This window comes from Salarias fasciatus, chromosome 1, assembly GCF_902148845.1.
Source record: "Salarias fasciatus chromosome 1, fSalaFa1.1, whole genome shotgun sequence".
Taxonomy (NCBI): domain Eukaryota; kingdom Metazoa; phylum Chordata; class Actinopteri; order Blenniiformes; family Blenniidae; genus Salarias; species Salarias fasciatus.
The window spans coordinates 29,947,897-29,964,218 of record NC_043745.1 but is presented as its reverse complement, the minus strand read 5'-3'; the positions used below and the strand labels follow the sequence as shown (position 1 = coordinate 29,964,218).

Genomic DNA, 16,322 nt, shown 5'->3' with positions numbered 1-16,322 from the left:
AAGATGCAGAACCCAGATTACGCTATCCCTACACCACAAAACACCACAATCGCTCGGTGCTCGCTACCCAATCATTTCCTAGATGAAAATGAAATACATAGATACCACATACAAACATACATTGTCCAATTTATTACAGGTTAATGAGGCAAAGGTTGAACAGATAAGGACCATAGGAGTAAGTAAAAACATTTATTGTTTACTTATATTCAGCAGTGCGTTTTACCAGTCTTGTGGTGTTACAATAATACATGTTCCTTGTGTTAACACCTGGGTTTTGTTTAAGGTTACCAAAAAAAAAAAGAAAAACCTCAGCAGTGAACTTGTGTAGATTTATCTGGTAGACACATAAGTGTATGTGCGTATTTTAAATTTGAGATGGCATACATCTTATGAGACACATAAAATTATTATGAAACCAACGCACACGTGTAGTTTTCTGCTTAACCTGACCGTCCACCAGAAAAAGAAAGGGGGGAAAAAAAAATATCAGACAAGGATGTAAAAAATATAACATTTTGAGAAATACTAGAGGATATGATGACAGGAAAGAGTACACAGATAAAAAAAAAAAAATCCAAGGAATGTGAGGCTGAAGAAATAACAGTTTTGATCAATACAAACATGATGTTCACAAGTCAAGACTTCATGCCAGCATATTGTTCCTATATTACACAGCAACAGTACAGTATATACAAGCTCCCCTGAATGTGTGCTGTTCCACCCATCTCTAACCAAAGGAAGCAACTTTAGGTGTACATGCAGCATGTTATTAATATCCGTTTACACAATGATGAGGGAATGCTAAATTAAAGTGTTTGAGTGGAAGGAAAACAAAGTTTAAGACTTCTGAGTGCTCAAACAAATATTTCACAGGATGCTGCAACCTGAGAAAAAAAAAAAAAAACGTTTCACACAGACTATTTGTCAACTTTTCTCCGCATCGCACAGAACAACTTTATTAGCTCTTCAGAACGTACAAGAGAGGAAATGCATACAATGGCATAAAAACAATGCAAAATGGTCCAGATTACGGAGAGAGAGAGAGAGAGAGAGACTCCTTCAGCAGATCTGTGCTGTGATGAAGCCAAAGTCTGAGGCAGGAATCGTTAGGTCCAATGCTGAAACGCTGCGTGTTCGTCTTTGGCATTGTTGAGTATCAAAAAGACCCCAGGGTGTTAAACAAATCACTTCATCAATCGTAAGAGTAGATCAAAGCCATTTCAGCTTAGACTGGAGTTAATTTCAAGATTGCTGTTTTTTTTTATTTATTTTTTTAACACAGCACATGTGACTTGATCCAAACTGTACCTAGAATTTCCAGTAAGAGGATAAAAGTAATCAAAACAACAGTCTGAATCCGAACCGTATCAAAAACAAGAGCTTTCATAAGGATAAAAGAGCAGTGAGAAGCGTGTAATTAGCAGTCAAGCACCTGATCTTAGGCTGACAACTACAAAGGCCTAATAGAGCCACAGTAAGGAAAAACCTGACTTTTATTTCCTTTCTGCCATTAAGGTCAAAATACAGTTAAGAGAATGAAGACAAAATATTCTTTTAGAATTGTCTTTTGTCTCTCTGAAATGTATTCTGCTCATGAGTTTTTTTTTTTTCCTGAAAGTGCTATAAAAACCCTACTTTTTTCACCTTAATGTGGTCCTAAACTGCTATCATAGACTAGAAAATCCAGGAGATTCCTGCACACGCTAACCGTCTGCACACGCCAGTTCAATCGCCACGCTGGCTTCACAAGGCAACTCCAATAAGCAACACCTGCAAACCGCTCTGCTGCTGCCATATACAACGAACCATCCAGCAACACCACAGCTCAGAATCCTCACTGCACCACACTGCTGGCTTTTAAACGGGCAGCTGTGCACTCGGGAGTTTTGCCGGTTAGTAGTCATTTACCAAGTCTGAACTATCCTGTTAACTGTTGTTTTTACAAACGGTTTGTTTATTTTTGTCATTTCTGGTACTTGGTAATGTTTGATTAGTTCACATAATTATAGCATTTGTATAAAAGGAAGAAAAGCAAGTAAAAATTCATGACAGATAAAGGCTCAAAAAAAAAAAAAGGAGCAGCTGAAATGAAATGCCTAAAAACTAGTGAGATTTACACCTTCAACAAGGACGACAAAACAATAAACATAAGAATGAACGGGAGAGGGCAATTCCAGTTATTTCCCTTCTTCTCAGATGTCTGTTCTGGTTGAGCATGCCTTGCCCCGCAGTTTGGCACAAGACAAATAGTTTCCACACAGTGAGATGAGACCAGGGCATTGGCTGAAATTATTCCACGGGTTGAGATGAAAAACAGGATCTGCTGGGGAGCGAGGCGGCCCGGGACTCTACAGATCCCCCTCCACTCGCCTCCTGCGGACTGGAGAGGAAACGATTCATCAAACACAGAGCCGAGGGCAGGACTGTGAGCATGCTGCAAAACCTTCAACCTCCACAAGCCTGTTAGTCCATAAAGACGCGGCGTGAGTCATCGTGTGTTCTGCAGTACAAAGTTCACACCCGTTGTTCCGAAAACAGCGTGCTGCAGCGTGCACGGGATACAGGAAGTGCAACGTTATCAACCAGAGACCACACCGTGTCCATACTCATACTGTTAATGCCGTGAACGCTTCATTCCCACACCGTGAGAGGAGTCACTGTTATCACTGATGCACTGACACACCCATGCACCAGACCTGGACTAGCGCGGCTCTGACGGGGGGCGGGGCTAAAAGACAGAGCACAGGCCGTCACTGTGGACTGACGTCTGGTGGGAGTGACAGACTCCACAGCTGTTTTTGGAGCTTTATGTCACGGCGCTCCCATGAGAGCAGACGCTCGCTGGAAGGCGGTGTGACTGGAAACAACTCACCCAGAGTTTGCGAGAAAAACCCAATGATGAATAGATGAGTGTGTGAGTGTGTGCGAGTGTGTGTGTCATACCCAGATCGTTGTTCTTGGTGATCGCTGCAGCAGCTCTGGACCGGGGCCCTTGTTGGGTGAAGTGGTAACCGAACTTCACTATACTGTTGTTCTCTTCCAACATCTTAGCTATCTCCATCTCTACAGTTGTGCCCAGCTGCTGTCTCTGAAAGACAAACACACACACACACACACACACACACATCAGGAACTTTTTCCTCCATGGCAGTAAAAAGTCTCTCACCACAAAGATTAGGTTTTCCTTTTTCTTCAAGACTGGAAAAAAAAAAATGATCTGCTCAACTTACAGTCTGTTTGACTCGGCAGCGGTTTGTGTTTGTTGGCTTTTTCTGTCGCTCCAACATTTAACTGCACAAAAGTCAGCTGAACGGGAGAAACCCTTCTATCCAAACACTAAGTCTCTATAATTACAACTTAAATTCCAAAAACAATTTAGTATAAATAAAGACAGAATGCAACATGCAAATGTATAATATATTAAAAAGTAGAAATTGATATGGCTTATTTTATGTAAAAGATGTGCTTATTTTCATTTAATACCAGAAAAACAACTCCGAAAGTTCTGGAAAGTTGTTTAAGTCTTATTTTATGCCCAATTGCAGACAACACATTCAACACCAAGTAACCCTTTCATTAGCTAGAATTGAATGTGACCCGGTGCAACAGCCGTGCCACACATCCTGACCTGAGACCTCATGAGGATAAATTTTCTGGGTGGCAGTTTGCACTGGTTTGACCTGCGTTGCATTCTGCTGTAAAGTTATTTCTAAAATTACACTTCTGCTGCACAAATAACTGCATAATGGTATAACCCTGACAAAAAAACGACTTCCCTTTTACAAGCTCATATTTGATGGAAACAAAAAGTTCTGAAAATAAGATATACAAAAACACAGATTTTATCTTCTAAAAATGGGAGGAGATGGGAGCGTTTAGCTGCAACACAACGAGTGAACATAAAACCTGAAAACGTACCTGGTTATCTATTTTGATTTCTGTGAGCGTGTCGTTGTCCCGCAGTGCGTCGACCAGAGCTTGAACCCCGGCCCCAGTGATGAAGTTGGACTCCAGGTTTAAACTTCTCAAAGCCTTGTTTTCTCGGAGCATGTCGCTGAACGCCTGCAGGAAGAGGAAACAAAGCCTCTGCGTAAACGTGGACGTTTCGTACGTCAGCGGAGCCCGTAAAATCCCACAAGCGGCTCTTTCTCTCACCACGGCGATGGGGTCGTTACTCCGTGTTGCCGCCAGGCTGAACTTCTGAACATGTGTGTTCTTCTCCATGGCTTTGGCGAAGTCCTTCAGCGTGGGAATAGGAATGTTCTGAGGAACAAAGACACATGGTCACTGGTCAGAGGACAATAAAGAGGACAGTCACTCACATGTAGGAAGCTCTTCTGTAGTTCTCTGTACCTTTATGTTGTTGAGGTTGACTTCCGTTAAGGAGCCGTCGTTGCTTTTTATCCTCTGCAGAGTTTCTTCTACATTAGTGGGGTTGGGAGGCTCGTCGAACACCGGGTTCATTTTCTCCCCTCGGACCACATCTAGAGAGACACACAGGCAGACGTCAAAGCGGGTTTCTTCTGTTTCAGAAGCAAATCGAAGGACAAAATGCTTCTTGTACTCACTGTTGTAAGATTCTTTGCTTCCAGACCCATCGTATGTCTGACTACTGGTGACCAGTGTGTGAACACCCAGGATGGCTGCAGACAAACCAAAATTAAAATCTCTTTTATTGAATGATTATATTGCAATTTATGATACAACATTACCACAGCAAAAAAAAACTTTAAAGAAGAAAAATGAAGCAGACTGCATGAGAGGTCAATAATTCAGTAATCCGATCCATCAAAATAGAAAAAAAACCTCAGTGGAAATACATTTTAGTCGGAGACTAAAATATTCAGTGGACATGAATTCTTTTTTACAGGGTTGATCTTCAGTAAAGGTAACCAGCGTGGTTACTTTACTCAATGAGCCTTTGTCTCTTTTTCCTCCCCATCAACACTCAAAGCAACATGAGGAAAGCAGTGGGAGTGAAAGCAGCCTGTGTTCGTGTGGCACATGTTTTTGAAGCCCGCTGACAAAGACACTCTATGGTGTGTATTCATGCTCACCTGCTAAGTCACAAAGTTCTGTGTCTGTCGCGCTGGACAAAGCCTCCTCCAGTTCTGGATCAAGGGTTGTGATGTCGTCCTGGCGTGTTTCTATTGCTTTCTGCTTAGGAACAAATACTTTACCTAGAAGAGAAGAGGGAGAAATTTCAGTCACATTTTAATTAAACTGTAGTTCTTTTGTGAATTTAAATTACAAAACATGTTATTTTTCTTACAGGGAGCAAACGGGCATTCAAGAACTGCCACAAAGGAGTAGAAAGCAGGTTTAAACAGGTGGGTGAATGTTTTACGAGATGTTAAGTAATCTATTTTTACACAAATGTCCACTTGCTAATGTGACTCCTGCAAGTGTTTTGCTTGCTCATTCAGCCACAAGACTGCAAGGTTTTGTAGGGACGTAAGTGCTCAAGTCAAATTTAGTTTTTCCTAAAAATGGGTGGATACACACACTGAGCTGTGAAACTAAACATATTTAGAGCTCGTATTTCCATACATTTGACGTAACGTCCGACACCAATGGGTGAGGAAGAAGAAAATCAATGCACTCAATGGGAAATTAGCTGACAGCATCTAAATTGACAAAAGCACGACTGTTTTTCTTTTTTTACACTGCTCATCACTCCCATATCCAGTCATCGTTTGCCTAATGCGATGGCAAATACAAAGAACTTCCTGCTCAGTGGCTTTTCCTATGAAGCGCTAGATCACAGCACCACCACCAGGCAGCTGAAGCAGGAAGCACTTTCAATATATTGATATGGGCAGCCAGTTTCCTTGTTTGTTGCACAAACTGTGGTGCTGTTTTGTATTAGTGAGGCAGAAATAAAGACACGGAGCTCACTGTTCCCACCTCCCAAAAAGCGCAACAAAAAATAAAGATGTAGCTCTAGCCGGCAACGCACAGTTACAGAAGAAAGCTAAACTGGTTTAAATGAAATGACTGTTGATAGGATTACAGTATCTTCTGATGCATTTTACCCCTGAGCTGTGTGATGTGTATTTTATAAGAAGATTATTGCCGCTTTACTCTGAAATGCACATGAAGACAGTTTCATTGAAATTCATTCAATCTTCTTTACAGCGATGCATAAGAATTATACATGTGATTGCTAAAAATAGATCAATTTATGCTGAGAAAAATGATCAATTATATGGAGCTTGAGCAGCAGAAATGTGCCATGTAAATAAGGATTATCCCCCCAACCATCAACAGCTGAGAGAAGCTGAACTCAGCCTCCGACTGTCTGACAGCCAGTGTGTGTGTGTGTGTGTGTGTGTGTGTGTGTGTGTGTGTGTGTGTGTGTGTGTGCTGCCACTGTAACCTATCAGGAGGAAGAAACGGAAAGTGTAAAGGAAGCTTAGTAACAATGCCTTGAGTCTAATGGAGCCTGCACTGCTGAGGCAAACAACACTTGTTCCAGACAGAGAGACCATCCAGAGTGGGCGCCTTTAGCTGCCTTCCTTTATGCCTGTCCCCTTAAACAAAACACCCCGAGATCAGGCCCTCCCTCTTTCCCCCTTAAAGTCAGTCAAGCCTCTCAAATGAGTCAAACTGGCCCCTTGTGGAGGCTCTGGCACTTCCTGAGAGCCAGTAAACAGTAAATACAGTCATCAGGCTGCATCCTGTGCCAGTCCCTCTGTAGCAGAGTTCAGGCCATCTGAGATGATGGGAAACGAGGCTGAGGACACGACATGTGGGATCCCACAGAGGTTTATCTCATTAACTTCGACAGTGTCAAATCAGGTTACGAATCCGTAAAATCGCTGAGACAGTCAGTTAAGCAAAATACGCACAAAATACTGCCTGATGACGTCTAAAAGCATAATTAAGACGCAAAAGACAAAGAGCAATGCAAAAAGGAAGCACAAAGACATCAACACAATCTTCATAGCTGCTTGCATTTATCACAAATCATATCTTTACTGCCATAACGAACATGTATTTATTCATTTGTTCGTCACACAGCCCTAATCCAGAAAACTGCAACAACAACAACATTTGAAAAGGTGGAGCCCACAGCGAGCAAACCCAAAACAATAATAATGACTGGCAGCATGGGAACATGGCTGGCCGGCTCACACACTTCAGTTACCCTGTTAAAACTTCCCCTGTGCTTCTGGGTTTGTGTAGCGGCTGACATCAGTGTCGGATGGAGGTGTTTCAGCCTCTTGTGAAATTAAAATGATTGGCAGCCTTTCTTAACAGGAAGGAAACACTGGGGGAACCAGTTTAATGTGATGCACGGCCTTCAAGAGAAATGACACAAAGCATCCACTCATGAGCCTTTTGCTGCTTTAAAAACTTTGGCAAGGCCTTGTGGAAAGTTAGAGAAGAAACTGAATTGTTTTTTTTGTAAGAACACAAAGTTTTATGTAGCTTATTGACTGTTTTAGTATTTTTTTTTTCAAATATTTCAGAGATTTCACTGATGGCAAAATGTGATCCAATCACAAAATACTGCTCTGCACACAGTTATTCATATTTAAATTAAATTTCTGCTGTATAAACAAGCTTTTGCTTGTTTCTCTTCAAATGACTGAATCCAAGTTGTTGGTTTCCAAACCAAATAACTTGGAGGAGTAATGACAAGTAAACAACATGACGTGGTGAAACAGTCCCACTGTGTGTAACACTATTGTTACATCTTGTGCAGAGAACTCAGAGCAGCCACGCAGAATCACTTGAGCAAGTTAATTAAATCTACGAACCGTAGAAGGAAAACATGTGAGCAACGAATGCAATTTGTAAAAAAGCAGTTTTGTCTCCTATAAACTCAAACACAATGCCGAGTCTGTTGTCAAAACATTCACTGAAAGCCTCCAAATAGTATTGTTTTGCTTATGAAGTTAGGGTCTACTCAGCTGATGTAGAGTCACAAAATGCAACTTTATGTTACACCAGAAGGAAATCCAGGACCAACAAGGAAGGAACAATAAAAAAAAGGAGGATTGTCGGGGCACGAGAATAAGACAGAAGGACGCAATGCAATGAATTTAATTGGCTTAAGAGCTCCAACAGCTGCTCCGGCAGTTAAAGCAGGCGGTTTCTCTCTGAAATGACGAGTGTTATTGAGGCGGGAGACACAAATACTCGTGACCACATTATTTATCAGCAGGGGGTGAATATAACAAGGGGAAGAGAAGCAGCTACATTCCACAGAACCACCACAGTGATGTGAGTTTTCCATGCTGTCATAGAGAACACACACACACACACACACACACACACAGTGTATAATTTCGACCAGGCCACAGTCAGGCCAGAGGACGATGTCAAGTCTATGTTTCCTCTGCAGTTGGAGAAATCTCTGGAGATCTCTACATGATGAATCTCTTCCGCTGGTGAAGGATTTTTTATTTTTTTTTAAACACAATGTGACCATTATACACCCGCTTTTGCTCCCCCCCCCCTTGTCACGCTGTGTCATATCGTCATCACTCCGACGGCTGTTCTATATCATGGTGTTCTGTTGAGGATACATACATGTGTGATTTCACTCATGTTGGGGAACAACTGCCTCCTAAATGTCTGATTACACACATTGTGTTAGCTTCTATAATCTTTTTGTTATTCCACCTTGAGCCTATCTTTGAGCAGTTCAGCACAGACATCACTAACCTGATTTCAGTTGCTGAGAAAAGCCAAGCAGCTGTGACATGACTTCCATTCAAATGACATGTTAAGCTCAGATTTGCATGACTCTTCCCCAAACAACCAACGCGTCAGCCTGACCATCAACAAATATTTACTCCTCTAACTCAATAAACTAATAAACGAAGCAAACCAATCGACCAGCATTGACCAAAAGCAGTTTTTAAGGTCGTTGGTTCTAAACATGCCTCCTTGCTCGTGCTTGCTGGTTCGACCACAACTCCCCCACACGACGTGTTGCATAAGAGCAAACATGATTAATAATACCTGCAAAGACGGCATAGCAGTAATGGCTGAGGTATGTGTACTGCTGGGCAGATACGGATTTAAGCACACTTTGAATCTCCACATCAGTTAAACACGGTACCGACAGCAGATGGGACCAGTTTGGTATGTCGGTAAAAAATACACAACAGTACGAGAACTGTTGGGTTATGTTGGGACGGTTCCAGACAATTTTTTTAATATATTTTTAGAACTTAATATATTTTGAACTCGAGCAAAATGGAAAAAAACTAATATTAAAAATTAATAAAAAAGAGGATCAGTCAATAAAAAAGAACCCGCTTTGAGGATGTGTTTCATCAGTAATCCTTTAGGATTAAGTTAATCGATGCCTCCCAGTGTGTCCTAAATCCGTATTTAGGTCAGCAAAATATATTAAATATGTTGCTTTAGTAGGTAAAACTAAGAAACAAAACACAGACCTTTTTTCTCCCCAGTGAATGGCACGTAATCCTCTCTGTCCTTGTACTCCATGGCTTCCTTCTCCAGGTATTTGAGCAGACTCTCCCTGTCAAACGGTCCCGTTGCCCCTTTAGACGTCTGGTCCTTCTGGCGTAAACCCGCTGGGAGAAGAGCATTCTGGGAAGACCAGAGGTGAGGAGTCACAAAGGATCGACCTGTCACGCATTCACAATTTAACTGGCAAATCTGTCAGTGTTGAATTGAAAGCTGTGTGCACTGCAGAGATAACAGTGTTCATTGTGTGACATTTCTGTGAGTTTCCTTCATCGTGCTGGTATAAAATTTCTTTAAGTTCACAGCTATTAAAGCTCTCTTTGTAATTCTGCAGCAGATGGAGAAAAATGACTGCTGCCTACCAGAAATGTAATAATGGCTGACCTGTTCACACACTTCAGTGAGATGCAGTTCTACAAGCTACACTGCGAACACCCGCCTTATGCTTTTAGGTTTGCTGGCATCAGTGCCTGATGTAGGTGTTTGACCTTGTGGGAAAATAAAGATGAATGACAGGTTTTTCTGAACGGGAAGGAAACATTAGGTGAACCAGTTTAGAGTGATGCTTGGCTTTCAAGACAAATGAATCAATGTATCCATTTGTGAGCATTTTGCTGTAGCCGAGTGAAACGTTGGCAGAACTGAATGAGGTCTTTCTGAAATGTAGAAAAATTGTGGCGCTTGCTTGTGAATGCAGTTGTGACTGAAACTGAGGTTTTTATTTGGTAAGCAGACAAATTTTTCATAGTTTATTGACCAACTATGGATCTCATATTTAATATTTTCCCACTGCTGCCTGCAGTTTCCTGAGGTCACAGCGAAGGGTGAGTTCTCTCACTTAGTTTACAGATGCCATGGGTCTTAGTAAGGACTTCACTGTGCATCAGCTCTCCTCGCAGAGGATTTAATGAGATTTAATGAGAAAAGTTTCAATAAGTGGAAACGAGAGACAACTGTTTGATTACTTTTTTTGTTAAGAGATGACAACATGTTGCCTCAGTCTCTTAGGGCTAAACCTGAGTTAACTGCCTCGACTTTTTCTTGAGACTAACAACCTGAGGCTTCAACTTGTTGGGAACAAACAAAATTAGATGAAATCCCGTGTATCTCAGGAAAGTCACTGCAACTTGCACCACAGATTGAGATTGTTTATGCGAGACGCTCTTCCTACTGCAACTGGGATTTGAACCCGGGTCACACAAAAACTTGAGGATGCACAGCAAACATGAACAGACACATTTTACAATTTCCCAATGAGAACAAAGTTATTTGTGGCTAAGACATTCAGAATGCCTTCTGAGTGGGTGGACATACGTTCACTTTTCAGCATCTTGAAATTTCTGACCAAACACACAATAGTTGTTCCAACTTCACGGCAGAAAAAGGTTCTGCCCAGATGATGATGCTGGGAGAAACACTTGATCTGATGCACCACCAGGTGGGACATTTAATCTCTGAACACTGAAAAAACTAAACTGTATATGTTCTTTGCTCATTATGACACTCATTCAAAAACTGTGGTGCCTTTAAAGTAGGACCTCATTTTGGTTTGGCTGAAAGATTTCTCATCAATAAGGCTGTTGTTCCACATAAATTGGTACCAGCTTGCCACTGACGTGTACAAGTTTGTGGTTTCCTCTCATATTTAACTTCAGAAATCTCCTTTCCAAGAGCACAAAAACAATCAGTTCTCACACAGAGGCCTAATTTCACTGCAACTTATTTTCCATGTCCAGTCATTATAAACTGTAAGTAAAACTCTGGGAATTAATTTGGGCTTAGAACGCAAAAATACATTTTTTTAGTGTGGAAAAAGTCTTCAATGATTAGTGAAACTGGGTTTTTTTCCCCCCAATGACTCCCGCTGCTACTTCCTCCCCCCTGAGGAGCCCTGGAGCTCCTCCAATCCTCATGATGGCTGACCTCAGGGTCCATCTCCTCGAGGGCCGACTCCAGCTGCTTGAGCTCGTCTGCAGACAGCTTGCTGAGGATTTCATCTTCATCCAAGTCCTTATACTTTTCCAAATCCTTCTTGAATGGCAACGCCATGGTGCTGGCTATAGCTCGCTAAGCAACACTGAACAGCAGACCACAGCCACACCGCCGAGGACCAGAGAGATGCTACCTGGAAACAGACAAAGAAAACAGATTTAGGTGTTATGCTGGGAGAAGGTGTGGAAGATCTCTTTAAAACCAGCACAGTCAAACAGTGAACTGCTCTTGTACACACTGGCTATCAGATCTCTGCGATACAATACTTGATCACAGCTGGGTTGTATAATAAGGCCGTGTCATGATGCAATCAGCACAGCTGAAACAAAGAAAGAACTTTCTCAGGCCTCAGACAAACCATCTGACCTCTCCCATGAAACTAGCCTTTGTGCACGCAAATTCTGCAAGTTTAAAAAACATCATCATCACCTAAAGGGACGAAGTGATCCCACTGCGTGACTTCAACATGTGTGTTTTCTTTTGGTGCTAAAAGCCTGGGCATAGCTTTGTACTTGGGATTAAATAAATGACACACAAGTGAAAGTGTAAGGGGATGCGTTTGTATCCTGTCAAACAAAACGAAGAGCCCTCGATCGTCAGTTCCTTCTCCCACGCCACAGTTTGAACACCAAGTGACCTCACCACTTCCACAGTCCCTGCAGGACTCCGCAGATGGTCTTTCTCAAAACCACTCATGCACACTCGCGGTTGTGCACGCGCTTTAATTTGTAATGTATGTCTGAAATCGCAGCCAAAAAGATTCTTTCCTGAAGGGAATTTAAGTAGGCATTTTGAACATTTGGAAAAATGCCTGTATTTGCTTGTTTACTGGTGACAGAGCTGATATATATTAGTCCTGTTGCTACCTGCGAATGCTCTGGAGAGAAAACACTTCAGGTTGCATAAACCAGATGCATTCACATCAGAAGCATATTTTGTGAACTCGGTGACAGCAGAGAAAACACTCGGCTTCACGGTTTAGGATTCTTGAAACATGTAGGACCACTTCCCCGGAGCTGCCTGACTGACTTCTCTGGTTGAGATCCTTCCCTCAGTGGCCTCACACCGTTTCTTTCATACTGTTAGGTTCACTGTCTCCACAATCCAGCCTCTGTCCTGGGTTAATTCTTTCCTTTACCTGTCTTATTAGTCCTCTATGACTACACACATTTCAGACTTGCAGAGAGAAGCAGGGATATTTGCGAGGCAGAGTGCCAGAGGATGAAGCTGGTCTCAAATGTCAGCACTAATGGCTTTTATTGAAGCGTATGAATATAATGATCTACAACTATAATCTCACCCAAATGATCTAACTGCTGCAGGACTTCATTCACACACTGGAAAACAGTCAGTGTAAATATTTTCTACAGGACAATAATCCAGCTACTAGATATTAGAACTGCTGACAGTGAGGAAAGGACAATCGCCAACTGAGCTTCAGTGAGATGACAAAACTTCAGGGGAACGAACCCAGCAACGGATAAAGCTTTCTGGCTGGAAGATCATGCTCAGAAAACACAAGATTTGGATTAAAATCCTGCTTACATTAGCCATCTGTGGCGTGTTACTGTTGCTGGCAGATGGGAGCTTATAGATTTATTCATTTTCAAATAGAAATTAGAATGGAACAGTCCTTCACAGTGTTGAATGAATGAAAATCAATGATATATGGTGCAGCCAGGAAGTAAACACACCAGACTTCAGCCTGAGATAAGCATAAGTCACACATGTGCACAGATGCACGCACACATAAAATAAACCCACACACACAGTATAATGCTCTTATGAGAAGATCAGCGCCAAAACGACAGCTTTGGCCACGATATCCAACTTTCTCCCATTTTCCACTCCGCTGACATGTTACTCAACACATTGTAAACACCAGCCCCGGTCTTCAGTGAGGCTCTATACATCTGAATGTGCAGACAAAAGAGTAATGGAGCATGCAGACAGGGATAACGATGGCAAAGGGTGGGCTCAGGCCGATGTGGAGACACAGAGCGGATCTATTAGTCCAATCTGATTGATTCCTTTCTCCCTCTCCACTCTGCTAATCCTTCACGACAACAACAGATGGCTCAGAGCCAATAATACGTCAAACCTGTCTGCACTCCACGTTCACCTTGAGTCTTTCCGTACTGACCTGTGCACTCGGGCTACTGGGCAGAGCTACACGAGAAACCAGTTTGCTTGACGCAACAGGCTTAACATTTTGAGCTTGCTTGTCTGCAACTGCACAAAGTTCTACTGATTCTTTGTCAAATTTTTTACGTGATAGTGTGCACAATCTTAAAAAAGAAACCTTGAAGCTCACAAATCTAACAGATTAAGTGACGTGTAGGTCACAAAATAAAGAGTCAAATCAAGTTGTTTGAGCTCTACTCTGACTCTTTTAAAGAGGGAGTATGAAAGTCCACAATGATTTATGATTTTATTCATAAAAATAAAATAAGTCTTAAATACCATCTTTTCTCAATCTCAATCCACTGGTCTGCTTCCAAGGGTGTCCCTAGTTACAAAATGATTGTTCTGAAATTACTGTATGTGTCTATATGACATTTTGTCATTTTGCAATTTGTAAATATGAAATTTTGTAATAAACAAGATTATGGTTGAATCTCATCTATATGCTTTCAAAATTCAGGCCCCGTCTTCATTTAGAAATCATATCTGTCAGAAAGGTACTCACCCACCTCATATGTTGCATACAATCCTAAATGTCTCAAATTTATTTATGTAACTTACATATTTAATCTCTGTTAAGTCTAATCCTTGCAGGAGATATCAAGGTTAAAGGGGCTGTTCAGATCACAGAGACAGACGTCAGAGAGACAGTAATTTGCAACTGAGAGGCCAACAGGAAACACTGGCTGGTACTACATTATTATTATAGAACACCGCCTCAACCACACAAAAAAAGACTATAGTTAGAACGACCCAGCAATGCTACCCGTGGGACAAGACCGTGGAGTTCCTCCTCCCACCTACTCTCCTCCGGTTTTATTCTCTACCCTTCATTTCTCTCCGCCCTGTTGTTACTGATTGTTCTGTGTTCAGTCTCCTGAGGTGCCTGGAAGCAAAAGAAATGATAGAAACCAGATGGAAGAAGACGGAGACACCAACTGATGTATGTTCAGTGCATTACATAAAAAAAAGTACAAAAAGGAATAGCATACTTGTTGTTTAACACTTTCCACTCTGGTTTTAGTAACTAAGAAAAATATTTTTTTATTAATTTACCTGTCAAAACAGCTTATTTACTGTTCAACTTTTGTACAAACTTGGCATGACCCACACAGGAAGTTGGGTGTTTCTTCAACAATCACACAGAATTTGTATATTTTTCTAACTACAAACACTCTTCATGATTGCATAATGAGAGCAATTTTCAAGGAGTGCCCTGGCCTCCTGCCCAGCAGGGTCCTGCAAAAAGCTGGGGCATTAATAATACAAGTTTAAAGGAGCTTACCACTCTCACACCTTAGACTGAAGTTAATGTCACAATTCACTAACGTGGCTCTAAGCCAGGTTTCACTCCCCGGAGGAATGTATACAGTGCAAACAAACCATATCAGAGGAGCCTGTTTATCTGCAATTCTGCAGAAGGTGAGATCACCAGAAAGTCCAAGTCAGCATGCATCACAACTCCGTGCTGGGTTACAAATTCCTGCCTCTCAGCTTCAGGGAGGCCACCTGCCCTCAGGCTTATAATGGAAAACCACACTTTAACTTCGAAGACGTCCTTCTTGGGACTTGGACCACACCCTGCATTCACTATTGAGCCCCTACTGGTCACACTCGCTCTGTGAACAAAACAGCTCTTTAAAAAGATATGCACAGGTATAATGACCTTGCACTTCAGTCCACAGCCTATCCCTTCCCATCCTCCCAGGGTTGAGTCAGAATGTCTGCGAAGATACACTGCAAGACGTATCGACATGTTGACAGGGATGGGCACGGTGGACGAAACATGACTTAATCGACATCCAATCACGTTGATCATAGATGGCTCATAAAGGAATACTTATCACTGATACAATGATTAGCAAATGGCCACATCCGTGAAAGATGTAACTCTGATGTAACTTCGCCTCCTACAGATACAACAGCCAGCGGAATGGCGTTATTTAACTCCTTCTTGACATGTTTATATCGATCGTAGATACCAGAAAACGTATAGATATGTAACTACAACCACCTGCCGACAGCTACGGCTGAAGAGTGGTTCCAAAACTGATGACAGGACAATCCGGTTGTGACACTCGTAATCCAGTCATTGAGCTACATATTTCGGATGCAGCGCACCCAGTGAAAGCAGCCCGATGAAGGAACAGAAGCTAACAGGCTAACCGCAGCAGTGGACTCATGTTAGCTCCTGAGCTAAAACCACAGGAACAGTGAGAGAAACCGCACCGCACGCCATGGCACTGAGGGCGGTATACTAACTTAAAACCTGCGGGAGATAAGTATTTCCTTACCTAAGGTTAACCGGAACTGACTGATGTAGCCCCAAATAACAGCAATCCTCCTAATGAAAGCGACGTCTTGAACGCTGCTTGGTTTCTACTCAGCCAAGGGCGGTAACACAGGAAAAGAGAAACCCGGAGATTCCGGAGTGACGTCTCACTGAACCAATAGAAAGCCAGCCTGCCAGGCGTAAACCAATGACGTATGTTATCCCGCCCCCTAATGACAAGAACCAATCAGAAGACAGAAATTCATAAAATACCATAAATTGTTGTAATGTTTGCACCTGTTACATTAAAGATAATATCAAGGGAATGCGTATAACCAGATTTTTATATTGCCAAAAGAAGAAAATTCTTGATATACCCTGATTACACTGTCATAATCTGTTTTCTTATTAAAAAAAAAAA

The 16,322-nt window shown here is 41.9% G+C and overlaps 1 protein-coding gene across 1 annotated transcript; it reads right to left on the bottom strand.

The window, feature by feature from the left end:
* Window positions 1–117: 117 nt before the first annotated feature.
* Window positions 118–16,037, bottom strand: tmod2 (tropomodulin 2). Its single transcript, XM_030092853.1, has 10 exons — window positions 15,924–16,037; window positions 11,377–11,578; window positions 9,420–9,576; window positions 5,061–5,183; window positions 4,572–4,646; window positions 4,357–4,487; window positions 4,159–4,266; window positions 3,922–4,065; window positions 2,947–3,091; window positions 118–2,383 (listed from the first exon to the last, which is right to left on the bottom strand). The coding sequence occupies exons 2-10, from the start codon at window positions 11,500–11,502 to the stop codon at window positions 2,352–2,354; spliced, it is 1,041 nt and encodes a 346-aa protein (XP_029948713.1). The 5' UTR covers window positions 11,503–11,578; window positions 15,924–16,037; the 3' UTR covers window positions 118–2,351.
* Between the last annotated feature and the right edge of the window lie 285 nt (window positions 16,038–16,322).

Coding starts and splice junctions, on each gene's coding strand:
- tmod2 (XM_030092853.1), bottom strand. CDS start 11,502: ATGGCGTTGCCATTCAAGAAGGATTTGGAAAAGTATAAGGACTTGGAT. Junction 4,647..5,060: donor AGAACTTTGTGACTTAGCAG/GTGAGCATGAAT, acceptor GTTTGTCTGCAG/CCATCCTGGGTGTTCACACA. Junction 3,092..3,921: donor AAATCAAAATAGATAACCAG/GTACGTTTTCAG, acceptor TTTGTCTTTCAG/AGACAGCAGCTGGGCACAAC.